This window comes from Salmo salar, chromosome ssa22 (genome assembly GCF_905237065.1).
Source record: "Salmo salar chromosome ssa22, Ssal_v3.1, whole genome shotgun sequence".
NCBI lineage: Eukaryota > Metazoa > Chordata > Actinopteri > Salmoniformes > Salmonidae > Salmo > Salmo salar.
Window position 1 is genome coordinate 7,473,655 of NC_059463.1, and position 21,118 is coordinate 7,494,772.

Below are 21,118 nucleotides of genomic sequence, written 5' to 3' on the forward strand. Positions count from 1 at the left end.
TCCTCCGTCTTACAGAGACTGGACTCTGTTTATCATGCATCTTTGCACTTTATTACAAATGCCAAGTCACTCACCCACCATTTGCACATTGTACCAAATGGTAGGTTGGACCTCACTTTATATGCGCAGAAAGATACATTTGTATGTGTTCATCTACAAAGCACTTTTGGGTCTAGTCTCCTTCACCACCAGCAGTTACCATACCCGGTCTGCTAGGTGGTTGCTACTTAAAGTCCCCAGGACAGTCACAGTATTAGGCAAGACTGCCTTCTCTTCTTGTGCACTAGATGCATGGAATAATCTACAATCCATGCTTCATATAGATATGTTACTGCCACTGAATTAATAAAAAAATATGGATGGGAGACTCTGTTACAGAGGAGTGTAAATGCTTTTTAAAAATGTTGTTGTATTGTATTGTTGTATGTTTTAGTTATGTAATGTATTGATTGTTGCTGCCTTCTTGGCCAGGTCTCCCTTGAAAAAGAGACTCTGGGTCTCAATGTGCTTTTCCTGGTTAAATTTCAGAGCACTCTAGCGCCCCGTTGAATATGTCCGGTGTCAGTAAACGCGGGGGGAACAAAGTGTAATACATTTTTGCCAGCAGCACAGTTACAGTCACCAACGCTCTAGATAACATGAAAACAGCCTAACCAGCTCTGCTATGGCAAGTAAAATGGTCAGAGTGAGGTGTTCTCTCATTTGTGTCTGGAAGTAGCTAGCCAACGTTAGCCAGTTGGCTTGGATGCTTGACTGCTGTTGAACGCTCGGATCAACCCTACTCCTCGCCCAGAGAGTCCAGTGTGCGCTCTGAACTCTCCAAGAGCGAAACGCTCTGAATTTACAATCTGATAACGCTCTGGAACGCCCAGAGCACACTCTGGCACTGCAGATTGAATTTACGAACACACCCGAAATCGTAAAATGTTTACCTAGTCATTTGTTATGCTAACAAGCTAGCAAGAGGTTGCATAGCAACAGCAGTGGCGGTTCTAACTTGTATGGCTCCCTGGGCGAACCGCCCCCCCGTCCCTCCGTCCCCCTCAAAAAAAGCACCATTCTGCACTAACTGTCATTTTTATTCAGACATTTGGAACAACACAAATAAATAATCATAACATTTAAAACTATATAAATATACAAATATATGCAAAAATAAGACACATAAATATCAAAAAGAAGTAACAAAGACAAATAGAAACAAATTTGTGTTGATTTGGCACTCGAGCATCAATACATTACCCATCACCCAACACTGTCAACCAAGAGTCAAGACTAAACCAATTCAACTTGGTGGTGTGCAGACTAGTTTTATATTACTGTTAACTACTTCGTACAAACCAGAAAAAAATGCAACAATATATGTCTGTGAAACTATATATTCACAGTATTATGAATGAATTGTGGTATATTTGGTAGCATTTCGTAGGGTGACTGATTTTACTAATTGCATTAATACTGTACAAAGTTAGAGGTGCGCTATTTGATAGATTCCCCCGCTCCCCCTACTCTTGGACTTCCAGTGGGGAGATCTGAGGTCAACCTACCCTCGCCCCTGCCCATCTCATACTTCTGAGTGGGAGACCTTCCCAGGCAGTAGCCTGCCTAGCTCACAAACTAGAATCAGAGCACCCACTCCAATAAGGTTAATTGACCCACAGTCCCACATGGTGACATGATATAATTGACGTGACGTGCAAATGAGCGATACAAAAGCGATCGCGCAAATGTCACCATTCCAAATGTTTTTGTGCGGGCGCCCCGTGCCCCGCCATGGGCGGCTGCCCATGTCGCCTATAACTAAATCCGCCACTGAGAAACAGCATCAACTTCCTGTAGACAGGCAAAGCTCTAGTACGCTCAACTGAAATGATACAGTTCGTTTACAGTATACTAAAATTAACTTATAGTATGTAGTACAAACCCATTAAGTATGTAGTACAGTATACAGTATGTTAGTATAGTTATTCGAACACAGCTCATGTTTGTTCTTCTTCTTTAAAGTTTTATGGCAGACTACACCTATTGGTGTATTGCCACCACCTACTAGACGGGTTTTGAGATAATACAAAATACAAAAATAAATCAAAACAACCATTCCACTCCTTCAGTCACATTCAAATCACATCCCTACACAGGCTCAGGTGCCTGTGAGGACGGAGCATTCATCGACAGGATTACCTGTAGTGCCTCTAAAGAAAAGATCCTGAGTCCCAAAAAACGCTCCGCCGCACTCACAATGATGCCTATTTTCTCAGAATTCCTCTCCGTTTGCACTGTGAAGTTGATAACTAAAGCAATAAACACTACAAAGTCCACCTTCTTAACATGCAACATGTCAGGATCCCTCTGTTGACAAGGAACATCATCTTGTGTCTCTACTCCTACTACCATTACTTCATCAACTTCAAGCCTTTCTTCCACTCTTCTCAATGCCTCCGGATAGGAGACATTCTGGACAGCCCTTATTCTTGCCACCTCTGTCTCCTGCACCCTAACACGACACATAACCAAATAATTTACATTTATCACACTGCATGGGTTTGGACACGAAGGCCCTCACAGGGAATCTCAAATAACCCAAATACACGTCAGAAGAGAGTTACTTTTCATCAAAAAACTATAGAATGGATGGAGTGGGCTTCTGCATTTACCTAGTTTGTCATCTTACATCTGACTTTAAAGGTCCAATGCAGCTGTATTTATGTCAATATAAAATAATTTCTGGGTAGCAATTGAGTACCTTACAGTGATTTGTTTTTCTTCATATAAAATGGTCTGAAATAAACAAAAATAGTTTCTTAGCAAAGAGCAATTTCCCAAGTAAGAATTTTGCCTGAGAGTGGTTTGATGTGGAGAGGAAAACTGAAAATGCGTTTAAATTGGCAGAGAGGTTTAGAACTCTCTTTCTTATTGGTCTAAAATGAATTTACCGCATGGTGATGTCACCATGGAAGGGCAAAACTCCCTCCCAACAAAACATGATGAGAACAAGTATTTTCAAAATTTTACACTTAAAGGGCATTATCATAATTTTTGACAATTTCACAGTATTATTCCAACCACATAGTGTGGAAAAATATACAAAACACATGAAAATGTATTTAATGGCTTGTCGGTGGAAAAAACAGGGAAAATATGCATACTGTCTTAATAAAACACAATTTTCCACCCCCATGCTAGGGTGGCTAATGCTACGCTATTTCCTGATGTTGCCCAACATGTTCAGCCAGGGATAAACTACAAAAGCAGTGGCGTAGGCAGACATCCATTCAAAAAAATGTAGGTGGGCCAAAATGGGCACCCAAATCATCATTCAATTATAAAAGCCTACCCTATACCCTACTGTAATCAATCACACACAACAACCCATCTAACTTGTGATTTAGCTTTACAGACCAAATAGTCTTGTAGGCCTAAGTAAAGTCATGACTCTTGCATTCAACATGTGACTCACAGAGACCTACACATAATAAACCATACAGCGACTTCAGAAAGTATTCAGACCTCTAAAATTGATTAAATTGCTGTTTTTTTCTCATCAATCTACACACAATATCCCATAATGACAAAGCAACAAAATGTTTTTTTGAAATGTTAGCAAATGTATAAAAAAAAATGAAATGTCACATTTACATAAGTAAATCAAATCAAATGTTATTTGTCACATGGGCGAATACAACAGGTGTAGACCTTATAGTGAAATGCTTACTTACATGCCCTTAACCAACAATGCAGTTTAAAGAAAATACCTAAAAAAGTAAGAAATAAAATTAACAAATAATTAAGCAGCAGTAAAATAACAATACCGAGGCAACAGTATATACAGGGGGTACCGGTAAAGAGTCAATATGCGGGGGCACCGGTTAGTTGAGGTAATTGAGGTAATATATCTGGATTGCCATTTCATTAGATGTTCAGGAGTCTTATGGCTTGGGGGTAGAAGCTGTTTAGAAGCCTCTTGGACCTAACTTGGCACTCTAGTACCGCAGAAAGAACAGTCGGTAGCAGAGAGAACAGGGTGGCTGGAGTCTTTGACAATTTTTAGGGCCTTCCTCTGACACTGCCTGGTATAGAGGTCCTGGATGGCAGGAAGCTTGGCCCTGGTGATGTACTGGGCCGTACGTACTACCCTCTGTAGTGCCTTGCAGTCGAAGGCCGAGCAGTTGCCATACCAGGCAGTGATGCAATCAGTCAGGATGCTGTTGATGGTGCAGCTGTAGAACCTTTTGAGGATCTGAGAACCCATGTCAAATCTTTTTTTGTCTCCTGAGGGGGAATAGGTTTTGTCGTGCCCTCTTCACAACTGTCTTGGTGTGCTTGGACCATGTTTGTTTGTTGGTGATGTGGACGCCAAGGAACTTGAAACTCTCAACCTGCTCCACTACAGCCCCGTCGATGACAATGTGGGCGTGCTCAGTCCTCCTTTTCCTGTAGTCCACAATCGTCTTGATCACATTAAGGGAGAGGTTGTTGTCCTTGCACCACACGGTCAGGTCTCTGACCTCCTCCCTGTAGGCTGTCTTGTTGTTGTCGGTGATCAACACTGTTGTGTCATCGGCAAACTTAATGATGGTGTTGGAGTCGTGCCTGGCCGTGCAGTCATGAGTGAACAGGGAGTACAGGAGGGGACTGAGCATGCACCCCTGAGGGGCCCCCGTGTTGAGGATCAGCGTGGCGGATGTGCTGTTACCTACCCTTACCACCTGTGGGCGGTCTGTCAGGAAGTCCAGGATCCAGTTGCAGAGGGAGGTGTTTAGTCCCAGGGTCCTTAGCTTCGTGATGAGCTTTGAGGGCACTATAGTGTTGAACGCTGCGCTGTTGTCAATGAATAGCATTCTCACATAGGTGTTCCTTTTGTCCAGATGGGAAAGGGCAGTGTGGAGTGCAATAGAGATTGTATCATTTGTGGATCTGTTGGGGCGGTATGCAAATTGGAGTGGGTCTAGGGTTTCTGGGATAATGGTGTTGACCAGCCTTTCAAAGCCCTTCATGGCTACAGACGTGAGTGCTACGGGTCGGTAGTCATTTAGGCAGGTTACCTTAGTGTTCTTGGGCACAGAGACTAAGGTGGTCTGCTTGAAACATGTTGGTATTACAGACTCAGACAGGGAGAGTTTGAAAATGTCAGAGAAGACATTTGCCAGTTCGTCACCGCATGCTCGGAGTACACGTCCTGGTAATCTGTCTGGCCTTGCGGCCTTGTGAATGTTGACCTGTTTAAAGGTTTTACTCAAGTTGGCTGTCGGAGAGCGTGATCACACAGTCGTCCGGAACAGCTGATGCTCTCAGACATGTTTCAAAGTTAATTTCCTCAAAGTGAGCATACAAGTTATTTAGCCCTTCTGGTATGTTCATGTCCCTGGGCAGCTCTCGGCTGTGCTTCCCTTTGTAGTCTGTAATGGTTTGCAAGCCCTGCCACCAAACCCAAGCGACTTTACTCAGTACTTTGTTGAAGCACCTTTAGCTGCAATTACAGCCTCGAGTCTTCTTGAGTATGACGCTACAAGCTTGGCACACCTGTATTTGGGGATTTTCTCCAATTATTCTCTGCAGATCCTCTCAAGCTCTGTCAGGTTGTATGGGGAGCATTGCTGCAAAGCTATTTTCAGGTATTTCCAGAGATGTTCAATCGGGTTTAAGTCTGGGCTCTGGCTGGGCCACTCAAGGACATTCAGAAACTTGTCCTGAAGCCACTCCAGTGTTGTCTTAGCTGTATGCTTAGGGTTGTTGTCCTGTCGGAAGGGGAACCTTCGCCCCAGTCTGAGGTCCTGAGTGCTCTGGAGCAGGTTTACATCAAGGATCTCTCTGTACTTTGCTCAGTTCATCTTTCCCTCGATCCTGACTAGTCTCCCAGTCCCTGCCTCTGAAAAACATCCCCACAGCATGATGCTGCCACCAGCATGCTTCACCGTAGGGATGGTGCCAGGTTTCCTCCAGACGTGACGCTTGGCATTCAGGCCAAAGAGTTCAATATTTTTTTCATCAGACCAGAGAATCTTGTTTCTCACGGTCTGAGAGTCATTAGGTGCCTTTTGGCAAACTCCAAGCGGGCTGTCATGTCCCTTTTACTGAGGAGTAGCTTCCGTCTGGCCACTCTACTATAAAGGCCTGATTGGTGGAGTGTTGCAGAGATGGTTGTTCTTCTGGAAGGTTCTCCCATCTCCATAAAGGATCTCTAGAGCTCCGTCAGAGTGACCAACGGGTTCTTAATCACCTTCCTGACCAAGGTCCTTCTCCCCCAATTGCTCAGTTTGGCCGGGCGGCCAGCTCCAGAAAGAGTCTTGGTGGTTTCACACTTCTTCCATTTAAGAATGATGGAGGACACTGTGTTCTTGGGGACCTTCAATGCTGCAGAAATGTTTTGGTACCCTTTGGTACCCAAGGACAATTCCTTCGACCTCATGGTTTGGTTTTTGCTCTGACATGCACTGTCAACTGTAGGACCTTTTATTGACAGGTGTGTGCCTATCCAAATAATGTCCAATCAATTGAACTTGCAACGTGGACTCCAATCAAGTTGTAGAAACATCTCAAGGATGTCTTAATCAAAATTACAGATTGCCTCTTATCCGCACGCCGTCCCCTTATGCCACAGTTTGTACATCTCAATTGTCAGTAGAAACCACATTTGTTTAAGTAAGTCAGCCATATCAGCAATGTTTATTTATAAAAGCAGTACATTATGATTTTTTTGTTTATTTAACTAGGCAAGTCAGTTAAGAACAAATTCTTATTTACAATGACGGCCTAGGAACTGTGGGTTAACTGCCTTTTTCAGGGGCAGAATGACAGATTTTTACCTTGTCAGCTCGGGGATTCGATCTAGCAATCTTTCGGTTACTGGCCCAACGCTCTAACCACTAGGATACCTGCCGCCCCAAATAACAGAGAGTAGCAGCAGAGTAAGGGGGGGGGGGACATGCAAATAGTCTGGGTAGCCATTTGATTAGATGTTCAGGAGAAGCTATTTAGAAGCCTCTTGGACCTAGTCTTGGCGCTCCGGTCCCGCTTGCCGTGCGGTAATGAATAATGAATAATGTAAATCATGCTTTTAAGGATAATACAGTGACACCGATGCGGCCCGTTACCAAGGACTGCAGGGCCCCCCTCTCCTTCTCTGTGGCCGACATGTGTAAGACATTTAAACGTGTTAACCCTCGCAAGACTGCCAGCCCAGACGGCATCCTTAGCTGCGTCCTCAGAGCATGTGCAGACAAGCTGGCTGATGTGTTTACAGACATATTCAATCTCTCCCTATTCCAGTCTGTTGTCACCACATGCTTCACGATGGCCTCGGCGTATACATCACGGACAAACTGAAATGGTCCACCCACACAGACAGTGTGGTGAACCGCAGGTACCCTAGTGGTTAGAGCGTTGGGCCAGTAACCGAAAGATTGCTAGATCGAATCCCCGAGCTGACAAGGTAAAAATCTGTCGTTCTGCTCCTGAACAAGGCAGTTAACCCACAGTTTGAACCTCAAGAGGCTTAAGAAATGTGTCTTGTCACCTAAAACCCTCACAAACTTTTACAGATGCACAATTGAGAGCATCCTGTCGGGCTGTATCACCGCCTGGTACGGCAACTGCACTGCCCACAACCGCAAGGCTCTCCAGAGGGTGGTGCAGTCTGCACAGTGCATCACCGGGGGCAAACTACCTGCCCTCCAGGACACCTACAGCACCTGTCACAGGAAGGCCAAAAAGATCATCAAGGACAACCACCACCGAGCCACTGCCTGTTCACCCCACTACCATCCAGAAGGTGAAGTCAGTACAGGTGCATCAAAGCTGGGACCGAGAGACTGAAAAACAGCTTCTATCTCAAGGCCATCAGACTGTTCCACAGCCATCACTGACAGAGCGGCTGCCGCCTACATACAGATTCGAAATCATTGACCACTTTAAAAAATGGATCACTAGTCACTTTAATAATGACACTTTAATAATGTTTACATATCCTGCATTACTCATCTAATGTGTATATACTGTACTCTATACCATCTATTGCATCTCGCCTATGCCGCTCGGTCATCCATATATTTATATGTACATATTCTTATTGCATCCCTTTACTTAGATTTGTGTGTATTAGGTAGTTGTTGCGGAATTGTTAGATTACTTGTTAGATATTACTCCACTATCGGAACTAGAAGCACAAGCATTTCGCTACACTCACATTAACATCTGCTAACCATGTGTATGTGACCAATAAAATTTGATTTGACATAGTGACTCTTTCCACTTTGTCTTATTGTAACACACTGGGTGATGGAGAATGATGTAGTATTTACAGGCTCATCCATATATAATTTTGTTTCAACTTCCAACATAAATGTATGCCAAATTGATACATTTGAGGTAAAACTAAAAATTCTACATGTCACGATTGTCGTAGGATGAAGCGGACCAAAGTGCAGCGTGATTATCGTTCCACATATTTTATTGAACTGTGAAACTATGCAATACATACAAAATAAACTGAATAAACAAAAACAACAAACCGTGACGAAGAGTTAACATACACGTACTCAAAAACAATCTCCCACAAACCCAGGTGGGAAAAACACCTACATAAGTATGATTTCCAATTAGAGACAACGATGACCGGCTGCCTCTAATTGGACATCATCCCAAACAAAACCCAACATAGAAATACAAAACTAGAACATAACATAGAAAAACTAAACTAGAAAACCCCCGTCACGCCCTGACCTACTCTACCACAGAAAATAACAGCTTTCTATGGTCAGGACGTGACACTACAGTGTAAATGTATTCACACATGACAAGAAAATCAAAGTAAAGGGAATATTGCAGTTTGAAAAACTATACTTAGATTGAATATGTATCAATTTAAAGAGTGATTTGGTGCAGTGAAAAGTCAATTGAAAATGTGCTTAGAGTTTTGAAACATGAACCATTTTGATCCGTTTTGATTTCTGTTCATAGAGTTGTGAAAATGTACCACATACTTGTGAAAATTGCACCAGAGTGAGAGAAAAAAAAAGTGTAGTAAGAGTATGGCACTAGCAACACCAGAGTTGTGGATTCGAAACGACCTCCAACTTCCTTCATTCTGGATGCAGAGACATAAAAATGGTGGCACTCCTGCTGGCCAAGGTTCTCTGATTTCTACAGAAATAAGATGTAGAGATCAAAGTGGGAATTGACTCAGAATCTAATGGGAAAGTGATGCATGTGGGACAGTATCTGTGTAGTTACACCCATCACACATTTCAGGTGATCTGGTGTCTCCATTGAACAATTAATAAAATCGCCTCCGGACAATTTACATTGACCCCCGCTCCCTTTTGTATACTGCTGCTACTTGCTGTTTATTATCTATGCATAGTCACTTCACCCCCATCTATATGTACAAATTACCTCAACTAACCTGTACCCCCACACACTGACTCGGTACCGGTGCCCTCTGTATATAGCCTCGTTATTCTTATTGTGTTACTTTTTATTTTAGTCTACTTGGTAAATATTTTCTTAACTCTTCTTGAACTGCACTGTAGGTTTAAGGACTGGTAAGTAAGCATTTCACGGTAAAGTCTACACTTGTTGTATTCGGCGCATGTGACAAATAAAGTTTCATTTGAAGTCATCATGAAAAAAAAATCATCTTTACTGCTGCATGAACGCTGAGCATTGGAAACATTATCACACGAGTCCAGTAGCCTACATGTGGGCAAAACACAGAATCACTCAGTCTTTCTGTGGGAAATTGTATTTTATTGGTGTAGAATAGACTCAGAGAGTCAGAGTAGGGGGCAAAGGACTAGACAGAGAGAAATGGGGGAGGAGAGGGAGACAGAGAGAATCGTTTGATATTCTTTAGCACCCTCCTGTGTTAAGGCAGTGAAACTGCAGCCATACCATGTTAGTAGAGTAGTGGGTTAGTCAAGAGGTTGCCTATTGGTTTGAGTTGTAAACTTAAATCCCTGTTCCTTATCTTTATTTTACAGAATGACACCACAAGTAGAGATATATGGGCCTACTTCTTTAGTCAGAAAAGAGAGGTGCGGGTGCCTGCCAAGCATAAATGCAATTATCTTAAATATACTTTTCTTTCTTTCCTCAAAGCTTTCTCTACGATCTAAACCTTTATACTATCTCCTTCCTGTTGCCTGCAGGGCAGGCTGCCTCACTGCTACTCTTTTGTCTCTCACTCCCCTAAACTTAATTGGCTTGCTGAGGCGCTACTGAAGGAGACAAATTGGTTCATACCGGGGTGTTTCTCGAACAATAAGGAGAGCTTATCTCTGGATGTTCTGGAAACACCCACAACCTGCAGCTGCTTGCAAACTAAATAATTGAATAATCTAAACTTTCAGAAATGTATTCTATTGTTGGAGAAAATAAACATGTTTGCCAATATAGCTCAATAAACGCCGTACCCACAAATGTATTTGACAATGGTCTTATCTGTTTATAAAAATGAACATACCCTAGAACAGGGTTTCCCAAACTCGGTGCACGTTTTGTTGACTTTTTGCCCTAGCACTACACAGCTGATTCATATAATCAACTCATCATCAAGCTTGGATTATTTGAAGCAGCTGTGTAGTGTTAGGAGCGCTAAGGCAAAAAGCAAAACGTGCACACCTTGTGGACCGAGTTTGGGAAACGCTGTACATTTACATCAGAATATATTAAATATATATATATATATAGAGGGAGAGAGAGAGAGAGCGAGCAGTCCTTAATTAAGGTATTTAAGGCCCCTATAAGGTCTGTGTTTATCATCAGGACTATTCCTCTTCTTTGTCCTTGAGATCTGCGAAGGCTTTTTTCACCATGAGGAACTGTGACTCTCTGTGAGAACGTTTCAGCTTGGCCCTGCGGTTCTGAAACCAGATCTGTGGAGAACGGAACAGTGTCAACAGAGCTTTTAAGAACAGTCTTTATGGTGTAAATCATGTGGATTTTATCAACAAAAAATGAGCTTTAGTTTTAGAGCATGAAGATGCCTGTCTAGTAGGCTATTGCTGTAATTACTCAGGCATTTAATTTTTTTTACATGTTACATTGTAATTAACAGATTTTTTCTTTCATGTTTGTTACAAGTAGAAAGAGTCCCCATTCTGTGTAATAACAAGAACTGCTGAAAGCTGTTACAATGCAATTGTAATGCAATAATCAAAAGTAGAATCCCAAAACAATTAAGTTAGGCCTTGCAAAGTTGATTTACTGTTTAACAAATTTATATAAATTAATATTTTGTAAAGTGAGGCGATCGAGCGAATACTTTTTAAAATATATATAATTGCATATACACACTACCGTTCAACAATTTGGGGTCACTTAGAAATGTCCTTGTTTTTGAAAGAAAAGCAAACTTTTTGTCCATTAAAATAACATCAAATTGATCAGAAATACAGTGTAGACATTGTTAATGTTGTAAATGACTATTGTATCTGGAAACGGCTGTTTTCTTATGGAATGTCTACATAGGCGTACAGAGGCCCATTATCAGCAACCATCCCTCCTGTGTTCCAATGGCATGTTGTGTTAGCTAATCCAAGTTTATCATTTTAAAAGGCTAACTGATCATTAGAAAACCATTTTGCAATTATGTTAGCACAGCTGAAAGCTGATTAAAGAAGCAATAAAACTGGCCTTCTTTAGACTAGTTGAGTATCTGGAGCATCAGCATTTGTGGGTTTGATTACAGGCTCAAAATGGCCAGAAACAAAGAACTTTCTTCTGAAACTCGTCAGTCTATTCTTGTTCTGAGAAACCAATGCTATTCCATGCAAGAGATTGCCAAGAAACTGAAGATCTCGTACAACGCCGTGTACTACTCCCGTCACAGAACAGCGCAAACTGGCCCTAACCAGAATAGAAAGATGAGTTGGAGGCCCAACTGAGCAAGAGGACAAGTACATTAGTGTCTAGTTTGAGAAACAGACGCCTCACAAGTCCTCAACTGGCAGCTTCATTAAATAGTACCCGCAAAACACCAGTCTCAACGTCAACAGTGAAGAGGCGACTCCGGGATGCTGGCCTTCTAGGCAGAGTTCCTCTGTCCAGTTAAAAAAAAAATATAATAATAATATTTAACCTTTATTTAACTAGGCAAGTCAGTTAAGAACAAATTCTTATTTACAATGATGGCCTACCGGGGAACAGTGGGTTAACTGCCTTGTTCAGGGGTGCTGTTTGCTGTTGTTCTGGGATTGCACTTTTCGCACCAAAGTACATTCATCTCTAGGAGACAGAATGCATCTCCTTCCTGAGCGGTATGAGGCCTGCGTGGTCCCATGGTGTTTATACTTGCGTACTATTGTTTGTACAGGTGAACGTGGTACCTTCAGGCATTTGGAAATTGCTCCCAAGAATGAACCAGACTTGTGGAGGTCTACAGTTTTTTCTGAGGTCTTGGCTGATTTCTTTTGATTTTCCCATGATGTCAAGCAAAGAGGCACTGAGGTTGAAGGTAGGCCTTGAAATACATCCACAGTTACACCTCCATTTGACTCAAATGATGTCAATTAGCCTATCAGAAGATTCTAAAGCCATGACAACACTTTGTGGAATTTTCCAAGCTGTTTAAAGGCACAGTCAACTTACTGTATGTAAACTTCTGACCCATTGGAATTGTGATACAGTGAATTATAAGTGAAATAATCGGTCTGTAAACAATTGTTGGAAAAATGACTTGTGTCATGCACAAAGTAGATGTCCTAACCGACTTGCCAAAACTGTAGTTTGTTAACAAGAAATTTGTGGAGTGGTTGAAAAACGAGTTTTAATGACACCAACCTAAGTGTATGTAAACTTCTGACTTCAACTGTATATAAATTAACATGAATAAAATGAATGGTTAAAAAACGTGCATTTTATTTTTTATGTGATGTGGGGCATCTGTTGAACAGTAAATTAACTCTGTTAGGCCTTAGGTTAAAAACATCCCCATTTTAAATGTAATTTCGAAAAAAGTTGATTTTAGGCCTACCTGTATTCTATCCTCATCCAGATGTAACCTTTGAGCCAGCTCTTCTCTGATGTCAATACCCGGATATGAGTTGATGAGAAACACACTCTCCAAGACTTCAATCTGTCCCCCAAGAAGAAATCATATCAATAAATCATATCAATCAAATTGTATTTCCATGAAAACATTTGTCACAAATTGATACACATTTATCAGAAATGTATATACTAATACATATAAATACTGATAACTGTAACCCTGCAACAAAATCCCACAGTTATGACATCATACAAACAAAAAAATGTTGGTAAAATAAAACACCAACTACACTTCAGCCGATATATAGGCTAATATCGACAATAAATATGTTATTAAAATGTTTTGTTACTGATGCACCACGATGGAGGTGAACACTGCGCATGAAACATTTTTTTTTTTTTTTTTTACCTGTGTGCTACTGAAAGCCGTCCGCGGCCTGCGCCCAATGTACCAGTTTAATGTTCTCCTGTAGGACTCCGTAAAGTGTTGTTTACAGTTGAGCTTCTGTTCATCTTCTGTCCCCTTTATCTCTGAGGAAGGCTCCGACGGTCTATTGACTATGGTGTGACTTCTCTGTTGCGTTGGTTCCAATTCTGAAAAACACCAGACAAAACCTCGAACTCCACAGACAATGACATACATTGTCAGAATTTACTTGAGAGAAATAAATAGTATTTTACCTGTCCAAGGTCGATACAGCTTCACAGACACATTTTGTAGTCCTGGCCTGTCCAAATTCAACCCAAGGATGCTGTCTATGGTGAAAACTGGCTTTGCGTCAACCAGCCTGATCTGGCAACTAACGGTAGACGCAGCCATACTGTCAACCAACTCTCTTCTGAAAAGTTACTGGCCTCTGAATGCTGGCTGCTCAGGTGACGACTTTAACGAATCGGGGATTTTTATACGTCACAAATTAAAATCAGAGGTTCTAAAAAGTTTAGCATGTGAATCGAATACCCCCCACCACTGGGCGCGATGAGTCGCAGGGATTCAGATTAGGGGGGGGGGGGTAAATAGGCCTAGGCATAAAGGTGTTATCTCTTAAGGACAGTGGATTCGTCAAACTTAATTTTATAACTGAAACAAAAAAGCTATGCCATCCTTTTCTTCAAAACTACCAAGGTAGAAAATCAAACCCATTCCCACATGTCGCCAAACCTGGGCACCTTTTCAACTATTTTACATAGGCCTACTGTCTGCAGGCATCATTATGCGGGACCAGTCAAGTATCACATAATTCCAATCCTAATAATAATCCTCTAATACTATTAGGTTTAATCCTGATGAATATTCTCTCATCCTGCCGTTGTGATGCATATAGGACGGTGAATTATGTTGGGGACAAACAAAAGCCGTCAAAGCGGCAGGTTGGCGTGTTGCTGGAAAACCGTGTGTAACATTTGTTCCTCCTCGAATCGACCTATTCAACAGCAGATTAGTGCTCGCTCGCCTTAACGAACAGAACAACGGGAGCTTTAAACAAATAGCTCACTTGTTTACTTTTCGCTCTGAATGGAACGGAGAGGATTTGGACACAAGGGACGTCAATGTGCACGGGCGCGCCCAGTCTTTTTGTTTTGAAAGAAGAGCAATACTTAATAGGCTACTCTAAGAAAGAATAGGGCTTATTTGCAGTCTATAGGCGCGCGCGCGCACACACACACACACGCACGCACACTTTGAACCAGGAGCGATAAAACACAACCCTAACCCATGAATTAGTGTATATTTATTGTTGGAAAGCTATTTTAGGACACCGAAACAGTAATCACTGAAGTATATACATTAAATACGTTCATATCCCCCACTGCATAAAGTACTAAAGTGCAGTCCCCCATATTAACGTCTAGGTAACCCAGTTTACCACTCCCAAAACCTTTCCCCAAAATCGAAATAATACATATTCTCAACCCTTCTGGGATATCAGTTCTATTTATATAAACCGAATCAATTTCACTTTGTTGATATGATAGTTGTATTCTCTATGAGTTGATACATTTCTCTATGAGCTGATACAATTTGTGGTCACAGCTCAGAACAAATTTACATCTGAGCAATGGGTAAAGGTTGACGAACACCTCTGGAAAAATGTCCCATACATAGCATACATATGTAGTGCACTTCTTTATACAGAAATGATCTGGGAAGCATACAAACCATTCCAATACATTACAGATTAATGTACATAACGGGTAAAAAAAAAAAAACGTATAGCCACCGCCCTAATTTAGCACTTTGTAATACAGTATTGTTCTTGCTTCAACCTAGTAGATGAATACATTGACACCTCAGGAAGAAGGTATAGCAATACATTGATTAATTTATGAGCATACCACTATTGGTGTTAGGGGTACAAGATCAACATCATCATCTTGAAACAAAACATGGTTCATTGAAATGGTAGTAATAATGTTATGAAAAAAGAACTGACAAGGATGTATGTGACAATTATTTATCTTCATGAGGATCCAAAGCACATGCAAACCTGTTAGCTAACGACGAGAGGCTGAGTGTAGACAAGGTCCTGAGGCAGCAAAGCATCCCCAAACCATCATACCTCCACCAAGAACCAAGGTTCTTACTGCGGAATGCAGTGTTAGGTTTTCGCCAGGCATAATGGGTCCAGTGCCATCCAAAAAGTCATACTTTTGACTCATCTGTCCATAAATCATTCTTCAAAGAGTCTTGATGATCATCCAGGTGCTTTTTGGCAAACTTGAGTCAACCTTTTGGAAGAGATGGGTCCTTTTATGTCTGGCGAAAACCAAACACTGCATTCCACAGTAAGAACCTCATACCAACGGTCAAGCATGGTGGTGGTAGTGTGATGGTTTGGGAATGCTTTGCTGCCTCAGGACCTGGACGACTTGCCTTAATAGAAGGAACCATGATTCTACAGGAGAATGTCAGGCCATCCGTCTGTGAGTTGAAGCTGTGTCATTCAGCAAGACAATGATCCAAAACAAGTCTACATGAACATGGCTAAAAAGCAATACATTTGAAGTTTTGGAAAGGCCTAGTCAAAGTCCAGACCTAATCCTAATTGAGATGTTGTGGCAGGACTTGAAACGAGCAGTTCATGCATGAAAACCCACAAATGTTGCGGAGTTAAAGCAGTTCTGCAGGCAAGAGTGGGCCAACATTCCTCCACAGTGATGTGAGAGACTGATCAACAACTACAGGAAGCATTTGGTTGCAGTCATTGCAGGTAAAGGTGGCACAACCAGTTATTGAGTGTAAGGGGACAATTACTTTTTCACACCGGGGAATTGGGTATTGCATAACTTTGTTAATTAAATAAATAAAATAAGTATTACTTTTTTTGGTATTTGTAAACTCAGGTTCCCTTTATATAATAGTAGGTTTTGTTTGAAGATCTGATAACATTTAGTATCAAAAATATGCAAAAACAGAAAAAAATCATAAAGGGGCAAGTACTTTTTCACAGCACTGTAGATTATAAACTGGGTGCTTCGAGCTCTGAATTCTGATTGGCTGACAGCCATGGTATATCAGACCGCATACCACGAGTTTGACAAACACGTTTTACTGCTATAATTATGTCGGTAAATAGTTTATAATAGAAATAAGGCACCTTGGGGGGGGGGGGGTTGTGGTATACGGCCAATACACCAGGCACTTGGTGTTGCTTCGTGCATAACAACAGCCCTTAGCTATGGTATATTGGCCATATACCACACCCCTTCAGACCTTATTGCTTAAATTAGACAATATGTATACTGTTTACATAAACAATACAGAAATCTATTATTACAGTTTTAACATGTGCAATGTCTTCCAACCATATTAATACACTCTATAATCTCTCATTTTTAGAAAGCCATAGTATTCAGTCAGAACTGCACCTGACTTTCCAAATAAACAAAACCAGAAAAGCATTATTTTTCTTCTTACATATTTTCTGCCAGTATACTTCTATATAATTGCGAGTATAAAATACATTATCATTTACACAAGGTGGAGAATAATCCGGAAGGATTCTTTTGATTGTTCAGTCACACGGTTCTTTTTCTACTCTTCTTTTCTTAGCTAGTGGGGTCTTTTTTCTCTCGTTTTTTTATGTTATGAAGTATTTTTTTGCCCTTTATTGATCAAGTCTATCTGTACTCTGAATCCTGGTCCTTTATTGACCAACAGTAGGAGACAGAGGTGAACCCAGAGAGAGGCTGTATCTGTGCAGGCCCAGGGTTGAGGAGCCAAGGTGGGGGTCTGGAGAGGAACCAAGTCCACCTCTAACTGTCTGTTTTCATGGGATACTACTTTGTGGTAACACATAGTCAAACCTGTCCCTTGTAGCCTCGGTGCGAGTCTGTTTCTGCTCTCTTCCAACTCCTTATGGAATTGTCATGCAATTGTTTGGTTCGACAATGACAATGGAGTAGGCAAAAGCACAAACAGATCTGGGACAAGGCTATGTCTCTCGTGGGTGTTTCTTCTGAACAGCACATGGGGGGGGGTAGCCTATCCAGCAGAGGATCAAAGCCAGCAGTTGCATCGCTGATGATTTGCGTAAAGGTTGAACTTTGGCTCAACTTGGTGAAATTGTCCTCAACAGTTGCATCTCTCAAGGTCTCCTCAAGTCACCTCTTCAAGCTGCCTCCCTCCATTGAAAATGACTGACTTCCAGTGGTTTGGTCATCCAAAGTAGTATTCAGTGAAAGCCAACAGTAACATCTCTCGGTTCCATTCTGTTAGGCCTCTGACTCACCCTTCTCCCGCCCCTCCACTCCTGCATCGCTGTCCTCTGACTGGCTGTTGCTCAGCACCAGGGACTGTCCATCAGTGCCAGTGGCAAGGGGGGTGGGGCGACTGAAGGCGGCAATCAAACGGCTCTGTTCCTCTAGGTCCTGTGGGTTCATTAAAATTCATTGATTAATCAATCAAATCATTCAGTTTTCTGTAACATCATTGAATACCGAATGTAATACAGTTATGATTACAGACAAGAAACTGGTCAAGATAGGCGTTGATTTATAAGTCAACGAGAATAGGATACTACATTGTGATTTTGATAGATTTCCTGGGACACCTTTTCTATCTGTTTCTGTTTACTCAGCTCCTCCTGCTGTTTCTCCTTGGCCTTGTCCTGCTCCTTCTTCTTCTCCGTGGCTTTGCGATCCTGAATCAGCAAAACAAATGAAAACAGTAAAGGTCCCACATGAGCAACGAAGGTTCATCTTAACAAATGAATTCCACTAGAACAGAGAGCTCTAGTTCTCACATTTCTTACCATCTCTGAATGGAAAGCTATCTGTTTGGCCAGCCCCACACTGTCACAGATCTGAAAGGAGAACACAACAACATACACTCAGAGATAACGAGAAATGACCACGGGTAACAGTACACACACACGCAAATGTCTTCATTTTGTCTCCACATGGAACCTATAAGCTGTTTTAACTGATAGTGCCATTACTACACAGACACAATATGCTTATTCCTAGCCAGGACTTGTTCCTGACCATAAAAATACATTTGCATGTGTGGTTTACCAGGAAAATGTGGTGTAACTATGCCCTAGTTACCGCCTTAAACTACTGGCTCTACCTACATATCATGGAATAAGAAAGGCTACACAGCAGAGCAGAATGTACCTTTTCCCCGTCATTGTTGGACTCAAAGATGTAGCAGACAATGATCGGTTGTCCGTCCACCCTGCCTTCTGCTGTCTGCAGAACAAATCCAAACAGACGCTTGTTCTCCTGGTGGGCAGCACATAACACCATGCTGGAGAGAGGGAACTGGGGGAGGGTGGGTGAAGGAGGAGGGCAGCAGGGAGAGGGGCAGAGAGAGAAGGAAATCAGGAAGTCACGTCAGGTCTAGACAATCTCATGTATCTTGACAATGATACTACATTCAGTTGAAGTTAGAGGTTTACATACACCTTAGCCAAATACATTTAAACTCAGTTTTTCACAATTCCTGACATTTAATCCTAGTAAAAATTCCCTGTCTTAGGTCAGAATAATAGTAGAGAGAATGATTTATTTCAGCATTTATTTCTTTCATCACATTCCCAGTGGGTCAGAAGTTTACATACACTCAATTAGTATTTGGTAGCATTGCCTTTAAATTGTTCAACTTGGGTCAAACGTTTCAGCTAGCCTTCCACAAGCTTCCCACAATAAGTTGGATGAATTTTGGCCCATTCCTCCTGACAGAGCTGGTGTAACTGCTCGCACACGCTTTATCAGTTCTGCCCACAAATTTTCTATAGGATTGAGGTCAGGGCTTTGTGATGGCCACTCCAATACCTTAACTTTGTTGTCCTTAAGCCATTTTGCCACAACTTTGGAAGTATGCTTGGGGTCATTGTCCATTTGGAAGAGCCATTTGCGACCAAGCTTCAACTTCCTGACTGATGTCTTGAGATGTTGCTTCAATATATCCACATCATTTTCTTTCCTCATGATGCCATCTATTTTGTGAAGGTCACCAGTCCCTCCTGCAGCAAAGCACCCCCACAACATGATGCTGCCAACCCCGTGCTTCACGGTTGGGATGTGCTCTTCAGCTTGCAAGCCTCCCCCCTTTTCCTCCAAACATAACGATGGACATTATAGCCAAACTGTTCTATTTTTGTTTCATCAGACCAGAGCACATTTCTCCAAAAAGTACGATCTTTGTCCCCATGTGCAGTTGCAAACCGTAGTCTGGCTTTTTTATGGCGGTTTCTGAGCAGTGGTTTCTTCCTTGCTGAGCGACCTTTCAGGTTATGTCGATACAGGACTCATTTTACTGTAGATATAGATACTTTTGTGCCCGTTTCCTCCAGCATCTTCACAAGGTCCTTTGCTGCTGTTCTGGGATTGATTTGCACTTTTCGCTAAAGTACGTTAATCTCTAAGAGACAGTCTCCTTCCTGAGCGGTATGAGGCCTGCGTGGTCCCATGGTGTTTATACTTGCGTACTATTGTTTGTACAGATGAATGTGGTACCTTCAGGCATTTGGAAATTGCTCCCAAGGATGAACCAGACTTGTGGAGGTCTACAATTTTATTTCTGAGGACTCGGCTGATTTCTTTTGATTTTCCCATGGTGTCAAGCAAAGAGGCACTGAGTTTGAAGGTAGGCCTTGAAATACATCCCCAGATACACCTCCAATTGACTCAAATTATGTCAATTAGCCTATCAGAAGCTTCTAAAGCCATGACATAATTTCCTTGAATTTTCCAAGCTGTTTAAAGGCACAGTCCACTTTGTGTATGTAAACTTCTGACCCATAGGAATTGTGATACAGTGAATTATAAGTGAAATAATCGGTCTGTAAACAATTGTTGGAAAAATGACTTTTGTCATGCACACAGTAGATGTCCTAACCGACTTGCCAAAACTATAGTTTGTTAACAAGAAATTTGTGGAGTGGTCGAAAAACTAGTTTTAATGACTCCAACCTAAGTGTATGTAAACTTCCGAACTTCAGTTGTACAATCAATCAGTCACATGCCTACCCTCAGCCGTGTGACTTGTGTCTGAGGATCGATTAGCCTGAAAACAAAACACACAGGATAAGTCTATGAATTGAATGAATTTCCATGCCTGTATAATAAGGGCAAAGAGCTTGTGTCTCACTTGAGGCATTCGCAGGTGACCAGCAGGTGAGACTCCGTCATCCTGAAGATGTTGTGTATGGCTCTGGCTGCTAGGATCTGTCTCATGGTCTCATAGATGACGTCAGAGCTGTCCGCATTCTTCACCTCCATACAGCCCAGGAAACGCGCAATGAACAGCTGGTGCAGGATAGAGCCTGGATAGACACATATTGTCAATTTTCTTTTTCACGGAAATTCTTCTTTAGCTTTTAACCTGACCACCTGAGAAACACACATACGCATTTTACATTTTTTTTTACATTTTATTCATTTAGCAGACGCTCTTATCCAGAGCGACTTACAGTAGTGAATGCATACATTTCACACACACACACACACACACACACACACACACACACACACACACACACACACACACACACACACACACACACACAGGACACCTACCTTCACTCTCCTCAGCTGGTTTGCCTCCTGATTCACCAAAAGGATTGGTCCTTCTTTCAAAAATGGGGAGCAAAGAAACACACCCACATCTTAAGAACATGACTGG

The 21,118-nt window shown here is 41.8% G+C and overlaps 2 protein-coding genes across 6 annotated transcripts in view; both read right to left on the reverse strand.

The window, feature by feature from the left end:
- Positions 1 to 9,727: 9,727 nt before the first annotated feature.
- Positions 9,728 to 13,988, reverse strand: hesx1 (HESX homeobox 1). The gene is made up of 4 exons (XM_014165842.2): positions 13,669 to 13,988; positions 13,397 to 13,581; positions 12,971 to 13,072; positions 9,728 to 10,871 (listed from the first exon to the last, which is right to left on the reverse strand). The coding sequence occupies exons 1-4, from the start codon at positions 13,805 to 13,807 to the stop codon at positions 10,764 to 10,766; spliced, it is 534 nt and encodes a 177-aa protein (XP_014021317.1). The 5' UTR covers positions 13,808 to 13,988; the 3' UTR covers positions 9,728 to 10,763.
- Positions 13,989 to 14,705: 717 nt separating this feature from the next.
- Positions 14,706 to 21,118, reverse strand: part of appl1 (adaptor protein, phosphotyrosine interaction, PH domain and leucine zipper containing 1) — a 30,884-nt gene continuing 24,471 nt past the window's right edge. For 4 of the 5 annotated variants that reach the window (XM_014166016.2, XM_014166013.2, XM_045705338.1 and 1 more), the window contains 7 exons: positions 21,013 to 21,065; positions 20,585 to 20,759; positions 20,464 to 20,500; positions 18,607 to 18,753; positions 18,243 to 18,293; positions 18,042 to 18,131; positions 14,706 to 17,859 (listed from right to left, as the gene is read on the reverse strand). In XM_014166016.2, coding sequence (XP_014021491.2) covers positions 17,704 to 17,859; positions 18,042 to 18,131; positions 18,243 to 18,293; positions 18,607 to 18,753; positions 20,464 to 20,500; positions 20,585 to 20,759; positions 21,013 to 21,065 — 709 coding nt within the window. In that variant the 3' untranslated portion in view covers positions 14,706 to 17,703. The remainder of the gene's footprint in view (positions 17,860 to 18,041; positions 18,132 to 18,242; positions 18,294 to 18,606; positions 18,754 to 20,463; positions 20,501 to 20,584; positions 20,760 to 21,012; positions 21,066 to 21,118) is intronic. The other variant, XM_014166014.2, reaches the window with a different exon arrangement.